At 35.6% G+C, this 20,604-nt stretch overlaps 1 protein-coding gene across 2 annotated transcripts in view; it reads right to left on the minus strand.

Moving 5' to 3' along the window:
* Window positions 1-20,604, minus strand: part of PDGFC (platelet derived growth factor C) — a 208,771-nt gene that overhangs the window by 33,766 nt on the left and 154,401 nt on the right. For both annotated transcript variants that reach the window (XM_046656994.1, XM_046656993.1), the window contains exon 3: window positions 20,004-20,184. In XM_046656994.1, the coding sequence (XP_046512950.1) occupies window positions 20,004-20,184 (181 nt within the window). The remainder of the gene's footprint in view (window positions 1-20,003; window positions 20,185-20,604) is intronic.

The following is a 20,604-nucleotide window of genomic DNA, read 5'->3' on the forward strand; positions in this document are numbered from 1 at the left end:
ATGTTCAATTTATGACGCATTTTCTGGGAACTTGAAAATTTAAAAATGACGGCATTGAGTTTGACGTGCCTTTAAAACACCTAAGCTAAGAGGCCTCAAAAATGAATTTTGGGGGCCAGCCTGATGGTGTAGTAGTAAAGTTTGCACACTCTGCTTTGGCAGCCTGGGGTTTGCAGGTTTGGATTCTGGGTGCAGACCTATATACCTCTCATCAAGCCACGCTATGGCGGCATCCCACACACAAAATAGAGGAAGACTGGCACAGATGTTAGCTCAGGGATAATCTTCCTCAAGCCAAAAAGAGGAAGATTGGTAACAGATGTTAACTGTTAGCTAAGGGCCAGTCTTCACCACCAAAAAAATAAAAAGACAGAGAGAGAGAATTTTCTTTTTTATGAAGAATATAAGGAACATGAGCTTCAGGAAATCAAGAAGCAAAACATGGGAAATAATGGGAAATAATGTGAATAATGTACCAAAATGACATAACAAAGAAGGGTTGTTTAAAATAAGGCTTGAATTCTAAAGCATTAACTCAAAGGCTAACTGTTAAATCTGCTAAACATAAGGCAGTGCAAACGAAGACTTTATACCAGTTATACATGCCTTAAGAACAAAGTTCTACAAGTCATTTAGCTTACATCATGTACACTCCAACAAAATTGTTCTAAAGGTGATAAAATATGTTAGAGGTGGTAACCTTACACAGTTGCAATACAAAGCCAAATCTTTAAACATATTAAAAACACGTACTAACTGCATGTCATATGTATGCACTATAATACCTATTGGTATGGTAGCAATGCTATAACATACAACTTCTAGGATGGGCCAGAAAGCCTTATTTCCATTTGGCCATTAACTCTCAAATCTATTCTAGGAAGGCCTGGAAATTTTGATATGCTTAATGAAATCCTCCTGTTTATTATTCATAGAGATCAAAAGGGATATATGAAAAGTAGTTTCCCCATGGTTAACATCTATAGATATTTTCTCTCAATCCCAAGGGTCAAGGAAAATACCTAGTGTCTTCGTCTATGCTTAAAACAAATGTGACAGCAGACTGAAATTCTTTTTTTGTGTGTATGTGTGATGAAGATTGGCCCCGAGCTAACATCTGTGCCAATCTTCCTCTATTTTGTATGTGGGACGCCATCACAGCATGGCTTAATGAGCAGTGCATAGGGACACGTCTGGGATCCAAACCTGTGAACCCCGGGCCACTGAAGCGGAGCATGTGCACTTAACCACTACACCACCAGGCCAGCCCCAGATTGAAATTCTCAAATGTAGAGCACTGGGGATGGGTGGGTGGGTAGGAAAATGGTTATATAAATATTAATATCTATATGATTTACAATTTTGATAAAAGATTTTAAAAATACAGATTTCTCTAGAGCCACAATCCAAATGTACGAAGGAAAACGCAAGTGTATTAATATAATTTACTCATAATACGAATAAAATGGCAGTGTAATTTTGGGACACTTGAGCCAATCTGGAACTGAATTAAAACTTAAAAGTCACGTTCCAAGAGAAATACTTAGCTAAATATTTAATGGTTAGCTTACATGTATCCCAACGAAATTGTTCTAAAAGTAATAAAATAGTGGTAATCTTACAGAGATGCAATACAAAGGTAAAATCACAGAGCAGATTTTTCAAAACAAAAACAAACACGTCAAGATGGGAAAACATAAGAAGAACAAGGAAACAGGTGAGCATGTACAAGCAGAGAAACGTTTTGAAACTACAGCATTTTACAAGGAAAAGGTTTCAACTGAGTGACAAGTTATTTTTACCAAAAATGCTGTATCTCCAGGCAGAAATACCATTAATATAAAGAGAGTAAATACCACTGAAGGCCTCATTTCATGCAGTGCACATAGTTCAGGAAGCCTCGAGACTTGTTTAAACAATGAAAATCTGTGCTTCCCCAAACCCTTAATCTGCGTTGGGAAATACCCCATGGAGAGCACAGAGAACAAATTTCACACTCTTGCATTTTATAAATACTACCATGAAACGGCTATCCATTAAGCTGTAGCTCTAGCCTCTTCTTTGGTTTCACTGAAAATGTAAAGCTAGCAGGAGGGCATGGCAGGAAGTAATCTCCTTCACCTGTGCTCATGGCCATTGGCACCAAATAGTTATGGGGGACAGGTGGATTCTAGACTGTTGGGTCAAAACCCACTAATTGAAGCCTAAGTTCCTGCACTAAAGGATTGATGAGTTCTTCAAAAGATAAGTCATAAAGTAAACTAAACCAGTAGCATATCATTGCAAACAAGTTGTACATTTTAATATCATAGAGTATAACCAGGCATTCAATAAATAGTTCCTATCACCATTAAAGTATCAGTACAATTCTGCAAAGTAATTGAGGACAAGTTCCTAAAAGGAATATGTTTTGAATAGGTCCATGTTAATGGAAGACTTTGAATCTAGATTTTCCAAAATCCATTTTATGTTTTGCAGGTTATAATGGAAAAGTTTTTAAAAATCAATTTTGGGGATTACAAGAATGAATTTTTACATATTTTAGTATAATATGATATTTTTCCACCAAGGTAAGTAAAATGGCCAAAAGGCGTACTCTTTCATGTACAAATGATACATCTTTTACAATCTAGGTCAGATGTTTTCAAACTCAAGTTGTGACATATCTAGTGGGTTGTGAAATCAGTTTAGTACTTCTTGCTTAGCATTCTTTTTTTTGCTGAGGAAGATTAGCCCTGAGCTGAGATCTGTTGCCAATCTTCCTCTTTTTGCTTGAGGAAGATTGTCCTTGAGCTACTGTCTATGCCAATCTACCTCCACTTTATATGTGGGGTGCTGCCACAGCATGGCTGATGAGTAGTGTAGGTCTGTGCCCGGGACCCACACCTGTGAACCTGGGCTGCCAAAGTGGAGTGCACCAAACTTAAAAACTATGTCACAGGGCCAGCTCAATGACTAGCATTCTTTAAAAAAAAAAAAAAAAAGGAAAATAAAATATAAGAGTGATTTCACATATTAAGTATTATTTCATAATACATACATACACATATACCACAGTTAAAAATATAATCATGTGTGCACATGTGCATGCATGATCACACTTTAAAATGTTTTCTTATTGTGGGATCTTGGTCAAAAAGTTTTAAAAATATTGACTTAGGGAGAGACTGGCTTGGAATCAGAACATGCCAGTAAATCTGACCTTAAAATAAAGGGAACACATATTTGTTGACTACTGTATGCCAAACCCTGAGCTAAGCATTTGGTATTTAATCCTCACAACAACGCTGAAGGCAGAAACTCTTGTCATTCACATTCTGTGGGTAGGAAAACCTGCCCAAGGTTCTACAGGCAGATTAGTGGAAGAGCGAGGATTCACGCCAGATCTGCAGCACTCAAGGCCACAAGAACATAACCCCCTTCCAGTGAGGCCTATCAATAAAAAATCTTGGTCAAAGTCAGTGTCAGGGAGGTAAGGCCACCTCAGGAGCACCCAAGAACTTCAAGGAGTAAAGACTATTGCTAACACGGATGACATAATTTGTATCATAAAACACTGTTATATTCAAGCATTAATGACTACGTGTTATGTGTGCGTTATGATAGCTTGTAAGGAAAATAAACCAGAGCTCACTCTGTTTCTTCAGCTTGAACTGTTCAGTCATCGGGGAGCTGCATCACCAGGGAAGTTGAAGGAGCTTAGCTGCTTATAGACTACAGATTCAACTACCCTTTCTCCTTAGCACAGGGAGATGGTCAAATCAGGACATACCCTACATTAGAAGATCGTGCCATATATGAGAAAGTAGAATACCTGATTTGAACTAAGGACTCATTTTACCTCAAGAGTTAAAAAATGAAAAAGTATGGGGCTGGCCCCGTGGCTGAGTGGTTAAGTTCGCGCACTCCACTGCAGGCGGCCCAGTGTTTTGTTGGTTTGAATCCTGGGCGCGGACATGGCACTGCTCATCAAACCACGCTGAGGCAGCATCCCATAAGCCACAACTAGAAGGACCCACAACGAGAAATATACAACTATGTAACGGGGGCTTTGGGGAGAAAAAGGAAAAAAACAAAATCTTTAAAAAATAAAAAAGTATGGCAGTTTCCTAAGTAAGCACTGGGTGGTAAAGTATAGACAAAATTCTGAAGTATTAACTTTGAAAATAACACAAGTCAAGAAGCAGTTTAGGATAAGGCAGCATTTTGGAAAAAAAAGAAGGAAGGACAGAAAGGGTAGTGGGAAGGAAAGAAGGAGGAAAGAGAAAAAGAAGGAAGAAAAGAAAAGGAAACTCTGCTCCTCCATTACTTCAGTAAATATTTAATATTTTTCATAAGCCATTTTGCTTTTTCAATGAGATAAGAATATCTCTCAATACATCTTCATATGGAGTTCCATATAAAGGAGATTTCACTAGTAGAAAACTCACTCCTTCAAACTCTAAGTAACTTTCAGGTAGCCATGCTGTTCTCTGCAGCTTGAAAAATAAGGAAGCCAAATCATAGGAAAAATTATGGAAGAGAATAAAAATGTACTAAATGTCTACACTGTGCCAGACATATTCACACCTACTTTGATATCCACACCATGGCAGAGTTACCAATTACCTTTCTCTTGGCCACACACATTTAATTTACAATTTTTGAAGGATGCACGATCAGGCTGTGTCAAGATGGAAAGTGAACAAAGGACAACAGTCATTATCTTAACTGACTTTCACTTAACTGACCTCCTAGTTTAGCTAGCTTTCCTACGTATGCAAAGCATGCTGCTCAATGACCTCCATAACTCAAGGAAGGCTGTCAGCATCCTTTCTGCTTCCACCAGTTGAATTCTACACTTTCTGAGAGATTGCTGTATTTGTTCCCCAAACTACTGATATCAGTACTACTTGCTATTTATTTATTTATTTTTTTGGAGGAAGATTAGCCCTATGCTGACATCCGCTGCCAATCCTCCTCGTTTTTGCTGAGGAAGACTGGCCCGGAGCTAACATCCGTGCCCATCTTCCTCTACTTTATATGTGGGACACCTACCACAGCATGGCTTGCCAAGCAGTGCCATGTCCACACCCGAGATCTGAACTGGCAAACCCTGGGCTGCTGAAGCGGAATGTGTGAACTTAACCGCTGCGCCACCAGGCTAGCCCCAGTACTACTCGTTATTGTAATTATCCTCATTTAAATATTATGTAACCCAATCAAATATGAGTTGTTGCCTCTTTGAAAACTCATATGAATGCTTCAGAAGGACTCCATACCAAGTGAGGTACTATAAAAAATTACTGTTCAACTAGATATGAGAGAGACAACAGTAAAATATTGGAGGAAAAATCCCATAAAATCCTAGAGGAATTCTGTACTTAGATTGCTTTAAAAGGTATCTTTGAGTTCTCATTTTTACTTAAAGAAACCCAAACTGAAAGTCCTAATTAAGGCATTCTGGCTATGATTTTTGGAAGAAACACAACAAAACTCCCCTCAGCATATCCCTACTTAAAGAAAAGGTCTTGGCCCTACATGAAGTATGGTGAAATTAAAATTAAATGTTGACAGAATATGTGTGTCATTTTTACGACTCTCCACCTGAACTAACGGACCGTCCTCAGCCCCTCATGTATTCATGAACTGGCTTCCACTGAATTGTCAACTTAAAAAAGACCTTGAAAATATCACACATATTACTATCATGTGCTTTTGAAATAGTTTAACTTATACATATTATACAGTTAAATTTAATATGTAAATACTCCCACATACCATGTCTGTTGGAACCAAATTATATAAATTTTGCATGAGAAGAGATTTAGCAGCCCTAAAGTCATCAATCTATTCTGGAGAAATGAAGGGCTTTTTAAGCAATCAGTTCTGAATCTTGACATCCCTTTAAAGCTATAGATTCTATCTTGAGCTCTTAGCATCCTAAAACTTCATTAATCTCTGTCTCAGAAGCAGCAAAGCCTTATTCATGGATTTATTTATAGTGACTATTTATGTTTCACACATTCTCTTTGAATCCCACATCAAGAGGAGTGATTTGGGGTATTATTTTTGATTTTGTAATCTTTAATCTACGACTGATGTTCTACTCTAAGCTGCTAAAATGGTTCTGCATCACACTACAGAATTTTAGATGGAGACGATTAGAGATCATCTAGGTCAGAATAAAAATTTCCCTCCCGACCTACGTTGATATTCTGAAGTCATTTTGTGATACAAAAATGTATGCTCTCTCCTGTTATTCTTGATCGGGCCATTTTTAAAACTGTGTATTAATCAAACATCCTTTTCACTTTTATTTATGAAAGTCTTTTCATATAACACTTTCATTTAATACCTCCTATGGTGTTGTATATTTTTATTTACTCAAAAATTTCTTTTTGAGGTTGGTGGATTGCATTGATGTCACTTTCTAAGTTGTGATATTGTACTACATATAGCTATGCAAGATGCTACCATTGGGGAAATCTGGGTGAAGGGTATACAGGATCTTTCTTACAAATGGATGTCAGTTTACCATTATCTCAAAATAAAATGTCAAAAAGGGATCTTATTGAGCAAAAGTTGATTAGAAGATATTATATACGAGGATTGAAATTCACGGTTTGACTATCATTTTTCCTATTTATTTACCCTGAAGCTTAGGTAAGTTGCATTCTTTCTCTGAGCATACTTCCTCCTAGGTAAAATGGGGATAATTTCTTACAGAATTATTGTAAAGACTAAATGAGATGGCATATATCAAGAACCCAATAAAATAGTAGGTGTTCAAAAAATGGTGTGTACTATTATTATTTACGTAGGTAGGCTGGAAGTTTTTTTAGGGTCAGCTAAATACAAACCTACAGTTAAAATACAAAATTACATATATCTCCAAGGCAGATGATTGAATACTTACTTAAGCTAAATTACGTCATGCCACAGCCTTGCAATATATATAAGGAAGTAAAAACCAGATGCAAACGGCACCACAACAGAGGGTCCAAGATCTTACCAAAAGACTTTGTGCCCTTTTAAAGAGTTAAGATCCTCAAATTGCTCAGTGACATGGAATTACGCCAAGCCATTCATGCCAACTAAAGACTGTGGCAAGCCAGAGGAAACAGTGAAGCTCTTTGATGTAGGAATTCTACTGGAAGAGAAAATATAACCTGCGGGTAAATGAAAAAGCGTGATCCCAAGATTTGGGGAAATCAATTGAAATATGCAGTACGAATGCACACCTTCCCAATTAGTACTGTTCAATGACAAACTTTAGTCAAATGTACCCCTCTTGACATTGAGTCATAAAACAGTACATTTTCTTGGCGTTCCAAAAGGTGACTAAGCAGCATGTAAACAAATTCAGAGAAGTCAGTACCCTGCAGAACATCAAATCTGAAAGGGCTCTCCCGACTTTCAAACAAAACATTGTATGCCTGGGGTAGACTTGGGAGTTCTTTTTACTACTTTTATCTCTAATGAGATTAGAATACCACAAAGCATCACTCATCATATTCCAAAAAGGAAGGAAAATATTTGTGTCAAAATGTTTGAGATGACTTCAGAAGAATCTCATCCAAAGGATGTGTCATCTGTTTTCACACCGCCTCCCTCAGGTATTCAGGTCAAGTCTGGGCATGCAGTGTCTCTAACAATTCGGAGTCTTTCACATGGCTTTCCTAAAACAACTATTTACACTCAATGCTATTTCATTAACATAGACCCAGCGGAAAAGTGCTTTTTTTCACCCTATCAGAATGTTATTCCTCTGGATAAAGGCATTTCCTCTTTAGCAATGCTATAAACACGTAAAGCACAATTTCAGAGGAGGTATTAGACACTTCATAGGCTGACTTGGAGCTATCTACATTTATTTCCAATTCCTATCTCAGATTTTATTTTAGAGTCGTAGATAATTGCCACTTCAATGTCTTTCCTGTTATTCTTCCAAAGGAAAAAATACAGTTTTTAATATAAACCTTGGCTTGTTGAAGCAAACCTGTTTGGAAGTACTTAAGGTAATTCATATAGCCTTTTAAGGTAACAGATGACAGCCTTAATCCCTCTTCTGAATAACTGGTTGCAGTGGAGAACACCAGGAAAGGTGCAAGCCAGGGATTTCCACAATGGCTTTTATTCACACTTAAACAAAAGCTGACTTTACTCCATTAGAGTGGAAACACCTAGGCAGAGACAGGACCTTTGCCCTGGAGCCATGGCACAAAGACATCCCGGTGCAGGAATTTCCTCTCTCAGCTCTGGGGCCTCTGGTGGCCTACAGGCAGCCACCCTGCAAATAGCTGCGAAATGGCATTCCTCATGTACACTAGTCCTTAGATTTGTGCTGCGTCTTCCATTCATTTTAAAGATTATCGAGTGTCTCTTATACTTCAGACACTGTGCACAAAATGCATAATTTCAAACTAAAGATGCTATGGGTCTTTCGTATTCCAGAACGATAGATTAAGTAGTTATTCATAGGAGACTTCCAAGGAAGTCTTGTTTTCCTCATTATGTTTGTTTTCCAATTTTATTTTCCTATTTCTTTGTATAAATTTTAGCTTGCAAAGTTTCCTTAGTGACACAATTTTGAAAAATTCTTTGGAACTCAAAAGATTGCTAGGGTACTCACAAGTAACTGTAATTTTTCAGTAGTGATGGAATTTGACTGATAAGTGAAATATGATCAGTAACATATTGACTCCATATGCATTTTTACTTTTTTTTAAACATTATGTTTACTTTGAAAATGACTTTTAAAAGAGCTATGTCTTGTTTGCATTTTAAAGGTAACTGTGGGGAGAAAGTACAATTTAACCCTCTATATTTATTCCCACTATCATTTACTAAAAAAAAAAAAAAATTGGTAAATTTTGATTTAGTTCACCAACTTCTCAAAAATTCTGAAGCATCCACGACATCATAATCAACAGAAATAACACTTCAGTGGTTTAATAGGAAAACAAAGATGAGGAGAGAAAATATTGCATTTGTTTTTCCTTTCTCAACGATCTTACTAATATATTTCCCAAACCAGTCCAGAGCCAGTCTGGTTTTAAACAGAATTAGGAAAACTTCAATTAATATCCTCACTTCTAAGCATGTGACCTTCTCTGAGTTTTAATCTGTACAATGGTGATAATATTGCATTACAGGTATTAAACAATATAAAGGCACCCATCACAGGGCCTAATACTTCTTTCAACATATCCTCCTTTGCTTCTGCTTGATTCAACTATTTCCAAGTTAATTTCATTAAGCACTTCCTTTCTAAAATATACTTGCCTTTCAAAAATTAACCTCTTCAGAAGTATGCAACATTAAATGTACTTACCTTTTAGTTTTTTTCTAAGACTGTCAAAGGATGTAAAAATTGATGGTTATATTACATATAAAATCAGATTCAGGTGATTTCAAAGTAAACCTTAAATAAACAACAATGCAAGTATGTCATCTTAGTTAAAGAGATAGGTAAAATTTTCAAAGCTATAGTTTTTTAATGTTCAAAGCATTCAAATACATTAATAACATTAATAGATGAATATCTGAAGACTATGAGGATAGCATTTTCTCTAATATATGGATCATATGATGAGTTGCTTGGTTACAACTAACATGGATAATGAATGAATCATAGTTGGTATCCTAGTGGATACTACTAGACACGATACTAATATTAAAACAGAGTTCAGGATATGTTAAAAAGCTAATCAATATCGAGTCCCATCTATGCCTCTCTAATACTGAAAAAGTAAACATAATATTAGTATAACCATGCAAAGCTACCTGTATAAAGGTTTATTTTATCTGGCATGGGAAGATAATGGAGAGTTGCTCCTGAAAGCCAATTACAAAGCAGGGCACATGACACATACTGTGTCCTCAATATATCGTGCAGTTTCTGAATATTTTGTTAATCAAATATAAATTGGATCTTTAATAAAGACATTGTTACATGAATAAAGGAAAAAGAAGGGAAAGATGGCAATTTTAGCTCTTTCTCCTAAAATAATTGATTCCGACAGTACTCTGAAAATGCATAATCCTTTAAGGCCGAAGAAAACTGGAAAGGAGCCAACAGCAATAAAATTCTGGGAACTAAAGAGCAGGTGGATGGGTAGTTATTGACTTGGTAAACCTGACAAAGTTTGGCAGTGGGCAAAGCCAAGAAGCAACCACATTTACATGAAAGAACAACCAAAAAGTTCTAGGATCTGGTGGCCACGGGTACCCACGGAAGTGGGAATGACAGTGAGGCTAAAAACAGGAGAAGTAGTTAAAAACTATGAAGCTATCAGATACTCCAAATCTATTTCCCTGCTGTGGTAGAAGACTGACTTCTTCCCTGTTCAGATTTGTTCCCTGCACAGAATACAACTGAGGAGTTATGGACTGGGTAACCCAAGCAGGGTTGGGAGCAGTGATATTATTCTGACTATGGGGGTATGGAAAAGGTTGAATAAAAATTATACTTAATGCTGAGACTCTCAGTCTTAATCCACTCAGCTCTCATTTCAGAGAACTGGCAGCCAGAATTATACCCTTAGAAAAGAGATTAAGGGAATCAGGGGGTTTTCAAGGAATTGACACGGCCAGCTCACAATACAATAAAGACCATAGTCAGCAAGCCCATCTGCATGCATTGATTGTCCAGTCAGCTTTCAAGTGGCCAACTCAAATTCTAGACTTAGCCAAGTATTCATTTAACTTTGAGGGTTAAATAGAGGCATTTTCACTTAAGCAAAGTCACAAAAATTTTATCTCCAAAGCTCCTTTTTCTCAGTAAATTCATGGGGGTTTTATTCCTTTCCCAAACAAGGAAAGACACTAAGAGAGAGGAAGATCCTGCAAACAGGTATCTAATGCAAGAAAATGGCAAAGGGAATCCTTAGGATAATGACAGAGGGAGATCCCTAGGATAGGTGGGCAGCAGGTCTAATGGGCAACCAGTCCAAAATGAAGCAGACCAGATTGTTTCAGCAGAGATTTCCTCTGGAAGATGAAATTATTAGACAACCTCATGTGTCTGACTGTATTGAGAGGAGAATCACACAATTTGAGGAATGGTTTGGGGATGAATCGGTGATAAATATACAGAAAGCTAAGGAAATCAAAAAATAAAACTCTAGGGAAAACAAAACAAAAATGAGCAGGAAAGCAAATGCATCATAATACACTTCATGGCTCAGCTGTGAAAAATGATTACATGGCCACCATAACACTCAAAATGAACCTGGATCTTGATATAATAAGGATAACAAAGGATGGGGTGATGGGAAGTGTCTACAGGTGTGGAAAAGGCAGGAGGGTGAAAGACAGTGAAAGTCTCACCTTCCAGAGTGTGAAGGCAGTCAATGAAGTCCATGGATAGTTCTGAAAACCAAAGAATCAAGAGATAGCAACAAAAGCATGATAGATGAAGGTCCAGAGGTCAATTCTAAAAGAATCTGTTAAAAGAACTGGAAGTGCTTGCCTCAAGGAGCAGGAAAATGGTTTGGGCAGGGGAAGTGGGGGCAACTGCTATTTCTGTAACAACCCTCAGAAAAATATTTGCCTTTTAAAACTGTGTGCAAGTATAACTCTGACAAAAATTAAAATTACATGTAAAACAAAGTGTATGAGGAGAATGAAAGATTAGTTCTTGATGGTTGGAACTGTCTTGTTTTACTCATAGTCATCACTTTGTAGAATGAATGAATGTCTACTCTAGAACTATGCCTCAGTGCTGATATTATGTCATCTGTGAATTATCACACAAACTTAGTATTGAACTGAAAAGAAGGAAGATTGTCATTTATCCTAGTTCCATGGGTAACAGATGCTGACAGTTGACAAAATTGGTAGGCTTTAATATATAGCTTAGAAGAGTCAGTATAACAAATGCAAGTACTAAAAGTTGAAATCTATCCATCTAATTCTATGAGAAAGTTCCACTCCTTTTGCAATCCTGAAAAATAGAGAACACGTGGGTATGTTAGCTACTAAATATGCATGCAGAGTTCCAATCTGTTCCATAATATATTCATGTTTGCTTGAATATGAAAAATATTTCCTCAACATCTTATTGGAAAACTCAGCATCCTGCTCAGTTTTTAGTTTAATATCTCCCCCCAAATTCAATGTGAGAATGTCTTGTATCAGAATCTCCAAGCATGTTTGATGAAAATGCAGGTAACTGAGCACCACTCCAAGCCAAGAGAATCATAATCTCTTAACTGATAATATGCATTTTTAATAAGCTGTTGGGAGGTTTTTATAGTTGATATCAAAGTTATACTAGATAACTCCCAGGGTTTTTGTTTGTTTGACTGCTTATTTGTATTTATTATATCATTTTAAATTGCAACAAACTTACTTCTAGAGAACAATTGTCTCCATCGGGTCTAGGTTGCCATATCAAAGAAGAATTTAGACAAATTGAAAGCTTGAAGTTTGATTGATTCATATTTTATATCTAAAGCGAACTAGTCCAAATTCTTGTTTACAATCCCCTTGTGTATCCATTTACAATGGTCTATCTGCCTTTTACCATTCCTACAGTGGTATCAACTGTCTTTTTCTTTCTAACTACAAATCATACCATCTGTGCAATTCTTTCTTAGATAGCTAGGAATTAACTGGAACAAAAAAGAACCAGTAGAAACAGAAGAGAGACCGTGATCTTCATGTGAAAGAGAGCGCTGTGTCCCCGAGGAAGAAGTTGGGTTGAAAAATATATCAAACATTTCTTAGCCAGGTAAGAGTTTAGTCTCTGCAGCAATTATATAATTTATTTGATACAATAAAATATTGTCATCTCAAGACTCTCTGCATAAATATACAAGTATACTGTAGATTTCAATAAAAATAAAATCATTCAGAAAAGGGTTTCAGATTATAGTCTGGACATACAATTCTTGAAATACTTCTTCCATTCTCTAAATAGCACAAAAAATTCTATGAACAAAATTTTCTCAACTCTCTCTTAAGGTAAATAAAAATTTATTTTGAAAGGTTTATTTTCACTATATTTTCACTTGTTAAAATCAGTTTAATATAATAATATGGTAATGCAGTGCAATGTGTCATGAAGATTTACAATTTTAAAAAAATCTTGGGTACATTCTTACATTGTTTTTTTCTACAGGATTAGTGTTATGATATTACCCTATGTATTTTTATTCTAGCCATGTTGCTTCTTTTCCTGAGAAAGTGAGTTGACGAATTTGATGCCTTGAGAGTTAGTTGCAATTTTTCTTAACCGAAACATAATAGCAGATTTGGCCTTCAGTGAAGACTTTTCTTTACATGATATTAACAATCTACTGGCATATGCCAGAAGGGACGGAAAACATATCCCCCCTCCTCCTTTCTCCCTCCAACCTCAATATTCACTGAGCTGCTTTGTTCTCTGTATCCTGCATAATTAATAACTACTTTGGCAATCAGTCATGCATTCCTTAATGGCACCTCAGGCATCAAGTGTCCTTCATAGCCTTCCCCGCAGAAACCATACACCCTTCCTCGGTGCGCACTGGCCGGGCACTGACTTCACTGTGGACAAGTCATTTGCAAAATCCCTATTACGGAAAACGTGTAGTTGGGGTTATAAAGTGGCTACCATACTTAACACTATTCTCTATTATTATTTACTGTCTGGATATAATTTTACTAACAAGAATAAAAAAAAAACTGATAGCCAAACAAGTGTCACCGATGACACATAGTAAAAAAAGGAAAAAGAAAATCATAAAAATAATAGAAGGAATTTGGAAGCAACATAAAAGAAGATGAGTTTCATTGAATGGTTGTGAGTTAGAGTCTTCAGCTCATTCATCACCCCACACTCCCCTGTGCAGGCAATAAAGACAGAGGATAAAAATACATGGAGTCGATTGGTATGGTAGCAACATCTATTTCTCTTAATCTAAACTGATCCATTTATTAAATGTAAAATGAGAGTAAATAAATTATTCAAAATATTATGTTATTGCTTCTCATCAAAAACCTTAGATTAAAACTCTTTAAAAATATACTACTCACTAAAATCGTTTTAAAAAAGCCAGTGGTAGTTTAACCATCCTTCAAAATTTTAACCAGATTAGGAGAGAAAGAAAATCCCCAAATCTCATAACCACTTAAAATATATATATATATTACAAGTAATATTAGACTCAAGAAGAATAGTTTCATATATAAAAAATAAAACCACTAAAAATTAAGATTTGGATTTGTACATTTTATTTCAAAAATAGGTATGGTTTTTTGAAGTAAGTGACAAAAATACGCAATATTTTTACATTAAGGCTTTTTGTTAAATAAAACTTTTAATAAGGTCTTTTGATATCAGAAAAAAGATATTACTTTTCACCCTTTGTAGGTTTCTTAGCATTTTAAAATAATGGTGCTTATGCTATAGTATACAGAGTAAAACATACATAATCTATTATAAATTACTCCAAAATTAAACAAGAAATTTCCTCTTCTTTCTAAGAGATCTGAAATGTGTGCTGAGCGCTCAGTGTGTGTGGCCTCCAAACAGAAACAAGCTTGCACTGTTTGATCTCAGTTTTGCTTCATTTCTTCCCAAACAGTCTCTCAGTGCCAATCTACCAGGTCTATTTTTCTCTTTTAGCATGAAGGGAAAGAAAAAAAAAATCAAAGACATTATTAACTCCTTACGCACAACCAGAAAAGCTGAATACATATCGTTTGGCCTCAACTTGCATGAATTTATCTTTCATCATTTATTAATGGGGCATGACTGAGGAATATATATTTCCCTAAATAATTCTCGAAAACAGCATTAAAATGCTAAAACTTAAACTTTATGTAATAAATCTAGAACTATTTTTTCTAAAAAACTACAAACAACTAGCGAAAGGTTTTTCTAGGGTAAAATTTAGCCTGTAATACCAACTTAAAATAGTAAGATGGAAAGACAAATTTGATGTCTATCTTATTGTAAGGTACCTGAGAATCAAGACAATTATGCTCAAATCATAACATTACAAAGGAAATTATATCTATATATAAAATATATATAAAATCTGTAGGGGCCGGCCGGGTGGCGCAGTGGTTAAGTGCGCACATTCTGCTTCAGCGGCCTGGGGTTCGTCGGTTTGGATCCCAGGTGCAGACATGGCACTGTTCATCAAGCCACACTGTGGCAGGCGTTCCACATATAAAGTAGAGGAAGATGGGCAGGGATGTTAGCTCAGGGCCAGCCTTCCTCAGCAAAAAGAGGAGGATTGGCAGCAGTTAGCTCAGAGCTAATCTTCCTCAAAAAAAAAACAACTATATAGATATAGATATAGATATAGATAAAATCTTTAAATATCAGATCAGCATCACTTTATTCAAAATAATAAGTAATCCCTTGTTTAACTATATGCTCTATTATTCATCAGTTGAGGGAAAAAGAGTGGGTAAGTCATCTTAATTTTTAATGGCAACATGTGGCAAAGATGGTTTCCAGAATTTTAACTAATGTACTAGAACGCTACCACTAAGACACATGGTAATCAGAGCCATGGAGTCTTAAAGGTGGGCTAGAATCAAATATCCATTCATGCTCCCAAAGAAGGCTGTGGTTATCTCCCTTTCTTGCCAGATTTGCAGAATATTAAAATAAGCTTTCTCCATAATTTGTCCCAGAAAAGTATGTGATTAAACTCAAAAGTTTTTTTCTGTGTATGAACAGATGCAAAATATTCACTGGGTTAATGATAAAAAGCAGGTAAGGATGATTATACACATTAATGTTATAATGTCATAAGTATGCACTAATTTCTTTAACTACCCTGGATGTTCCACCCCTATCTCCCCCCAAAAAACAAAACACCAAACCAGTCTAATTCTTTAAGTGGGGCGAGAATGTGCCCTTGGTAATACAGCCTAATGTATCAGGACCAGGAGAATAACTGGTGTCATTATTGTGATGCTCAGTTTTCTACTCTATGAATCATCACCACTGTGCAACAGCAACAAAGATAACATATAGTAAATGAGAAGTTAGTGCAGCTCCACATGGGTTGTAGACAACTCTAAGGGGATACGGCTGAATTTCTGTGGAACAGTAATGAGCAGCTGGAATGCTGGCTTTGTGCTAGGCACTCAGTTAACAAACCTCAAAGCAGGAAGTCAACAGTCTACTAAGGACTTGTGGTTAATATCATTCTTATCATTACAAAGTTAAGAAACCATGGTGACCAGTGGCCCCTACGGTCCTATTTTGCAGCGGTGGGTTTGCAATCAGTGAGATCATTGCCTCTGGGGAAGTGGGTGTGCTAATTATGACAGTCATCCCTGGCAAAAAAGCAAAAAACAAAAGTCTCAGAGATGATCCAGGGGCTCGAAGGGGCACTTGGCCCTGAGCAAATGCCACAAGAACTTTTAAGTCTGCTCTCCAAAAGGCAAACTTTCTTCCCTTAGGCTTTCATTCATTGATACACAGATAAGATTGATGGATTGCTGCCCAGCTTGTAAGTGTTGTAGGGGGGAACTGGAAGGAGGAAGGTCATTTAGCAATATACAATGATAATTCAAAACATTCTGTAAGGCTTAAAAGCAAAACCACTTGTCAAATGTTCACTCATCAAATCTCACCGTTCTTCGGGCAGTTATTGAACAGAACGAGTGTGACTGTATGAGAGGAGAGATAGAAATAGAAACCAAGACAAAGGTAGATAAATTGTCGAAGTAAATTTAAACCCAAAAGAATCAAAGCTTGTGAGACTGTAAAATTCATATACAAGCAATCATTCCAGAAAGCTCTCTGGTAAAATTAAAATCACCAAGTCACACTTACTCGGCAATGTAGGACCCTACCATCATGTTCTCTTGTTTCTTCCAGCCCCAAAGCCCACTGTTTTCCTAAGCTTAAGGCAGATGAATATAAGAACTCTGATGCTACTTCTCCACATATCTCCACTTTCTGAAGCTCACCACAGGCTAACTTAGTTGCCACACAAAATGTGGCTCAATAGATGCCAGGAGAGTGTCACTTTTCAGCCGACCAAAGTCCATTTTACAATTTATCAAATTATCTCAATAACCATTTTAAAATGCATTGAATTTAATGTTAATAATGTAACCAGTGATACACATTTCACCTAAAGTCTCTCAGATGCAGTTCAGATGCAGTAAATGTCTGGTGACAGGTCAAATCCAGGTGGCAGGGTCTTTCTCAGTCAAGAGGATGGGTGGTTCTTTCAGTGGATCCTTGTGGTTCGTTATCTCATTACAAGGCTCACGAATCAGATATACATTTACAGATAAAAACACAAGTGTCAGTGAATCTTCTATTAGTTAAGCTGGGGTGTTATATGATCTACCCAGCATTCAATTATTTACTGAGAGCCTATAATGGGCCCAGAAATGAGCTAGGCACTATAAATTTCCAGTGTTTTTATCTTTACATATTTTATGGAATCCACACAACTCCTTGGGTTACACAACCAGATAATTCATGTGGTCAAAAAATCAGAAAAAGACAACCCTTAGTGTTGGCATATGCACTTTTTAACTTTCATGTCTTATTCTGTAGCCTGATAGTAGATTGCTATTTATACTCATTTAAATTAATATAATATGAAGAGATTAGTTCATTTAAAATACAAATATTTTCTCAGTTTAAAGTTTATTTATGTCACAGGTTTGGGATAAATAAAACTTTTGCTGTGATATGAGACTCACTATTATGTCCTACAGTAAAATTTAATTGTTTCATATTTAAGTATGTAAGAACATTAGATGTGCTAAAACCTAAACTGAAAATGTGGACTGTATAACTTTGTGAAAGTGTAGCCTTGGCTCCCAAGGCCATCTTATCAACTTAAGAAAAAAACTAAGTTCATAAATTCTGTGAAACAGGATACTGTGAAAGTGTGTTAAATAGATTCTTAGTGACTTTATTCAGACAAATAATCACAGTATGAAAATATCAGCTGTTTTTTAAAAAGTCCATCCTTGTCTACTATTAACACTTTTCATTTCTAGGTAAAATAGTAAATTATTTAATTAAGAAAAGTTTTGGAAATTAACAAAGGAAATGGTAGAGAATCAATACTGGTAAAAAGTTATTCATAATGGAACAGAGACACAGATATCTCAAATAATCTATATAAGGAAATTGATGAAGATTCACAATATAAGTTCATAATACATATTTTAGGGAGATCTCCCTTAACTTCAATTACACACAATAAATGATTCTATTGTTACTAAATGAATAAATTATCATTTTCAAACTTCAGTTTGCATGTTAGTGTTTCTTTTCAGCTGCATTTCAAACAATACTTAAATGTCTTCATTTAGTCAGTTGCTTAAATAATGTTCAGCAGACTTGAGTTTGGCATTCAAAAATGGAAATTTCTGCTTAACATTATAATATGAATATAATAAATAAAGTTAAATATTGATTTCATATTTTCTAATTTGCCTCATGAATTGCTAGGTTGCCATGTGCAGCATTTTTACACCCAATTAGAGTATACATGCTCATGCATGCAGACCACACCATGTGTGTTCCCAGTGTCCTTACTGATGTGCCAACACTCCTGTCAAAATCATTAAAGATACCAATTTTTATATTATTAAGCGGTGATATTATTGGTCATATTTCAAAACTATACTAGATGACATCATCAATTTGTATAAATACTTCTGAATTAGTATTATAAGCAGAATGTGATAAAAATAGCAAAAGAGTTTGAATATTTGTGTTGTAGTACAACAAATAGATACATGTTTGAAATAATACACAAAATAAGGGGTACAAGCAAAAACAATATAACTAAAAACACAGCCATGTATCACTTAACAAATGGGCATATGTTTTGAGAAATGCGTCGTTAGATGATTTCATCCTTGTGTGAACATCCTAGAGTGTACTCACACAAAACTAGCTGGTATGGCCAACTACATACTTAAGCTATATGGTACTAATCTCATAGGGCGACAATTGTACACATGGTTCATCACTGACCAAAATGTCAATATGCGGTACATGACCGTACAATAACAATTATAATTAGACAAAATAGATGTCTTAAATTCCAGTGAGAATTTCAAAACTTCCTTTTTGGGGCACACAGGACCATAAATATTATCTAAGCAGGATAAATATTAAGATAAGTAGGAAAATAGAACTACATTTAAAAAAATATTTTACTAATACATTGATTTGGAAAGAATTCATACTTCTTTCGTTTAGCTTTATCCAGAAAAAGATAAAAAGAAAAATGTTATGTACATATGTATAAACAATACAGCCAAAACCACAGATTTTTGGTAAGTACAGAAAAAAATAACGCCACCTTAAGGGGGAGAAAAAGTAAAACATCACGTAAGAGCATGGGCTTTTAGTACAATACTGACATGAATTTAGTTAAAATAGTATTAATGTCAAATAGTGCTGGCTTTCTAGCTCTGCAATGTATTAATTCCAAAAAATATATATGAATTTGAAAATAAGAACCATCAGAATACTGTGTAAGCTTCAAGATTTACATCTTTAAAGTAAAAGTAACATTTAGTAAAATGCAAAAGTATCAAATAAGGAAAGATCACTGAAAATGCTAGCAAACTAAAATCATATTTTATTGTTTAATCTGATTCACAGTTGAAATTAATTCAGGAAGACAATATATAGTCCAAATTTTATGGTGATCCCTAAGTGGTAAGAATAATAAATACACAAATTTTCCTATTTTTTTCAAGAGAAAATGCTATCTACTCTATGTAATTTCCCATCAACACTGAAATACCAGATAGTGAGTTGTGGCACAGTGAAGGGTATGCTACAGTTTTCTAAATGTTGTAAAAAATATATTTTATTTCATTGCATTGATAAGGTATTTAACATGGCGGATGATGACGAAATTCAAGTTATTTATGATAACTATGCTGACATTTACGAAAAAAAGAATCAAACAAGGGAAAGGTTTCTGTTTTTTGGTTGTCTGGATTCTCCTGCTTAGAAGGGAATAAAATAAACAAATAACTGATTCAATTAAATAAGTCGACTCTTATTTACTTACTGGCATGACAATGTTGTAGTGGATGCAGAACCCCGGTTCAGAAGGAAAATATTCATCAGAAACAAATCTTATCCTGATTTGATTTCCTTTAGAAATCTGTTTTCCTGGCACAGTGCCAGAACCACACCAGCGCCCTAATATCGTTCCATCACTGGGTTCCTCAACTTCTACAAAATCATACCTGCAAAGAGACACAGAGAAAGAGACATAAAGTCATGATCCGTTATTCTGGCGATTCAAATTCCATGTCCGTGAATGCAGTGAATCTGTGGACAAGGGCTATGAGTTCATCCCAAATTTAACTGGGTAAATGTAATCAAATATTCCAAAGAAGAGACACAATGGAAAATGCATTCCTAACTAAAGACATAGGAGTCTTCTGTTCTAAGCATTCTAGTTTTACTGTTAAGGAACTCCAAATCCATTAAATAACCATCTCAAAACTTAAATATTTTGTACAGAGCAACCATATCTGACAGTCAATTCATGAATTATTCAATTTAATTTTTCATTTGGACATGACAGTCTTACTCCAATCTTATTTCCTATTACTAGTGTCCCTAAATTTCTGAGAGTAGCTCTTTTACCCTAATCAGGCCCC

Source organism: Equus quagga, chromosome 3 (genome assembly GCF_021613505.1).
Source record: "Equus quagga isolate Etosha38 chromosome 3, UCLA_HA_Equagga_1.0, whole genome shotgun sequence".
Lineage (NCBI taxonomy): Eukaryota > Metazoa > Chordata > Mammalia > Perissodactyla > Equidae > Equus > Equus quagga.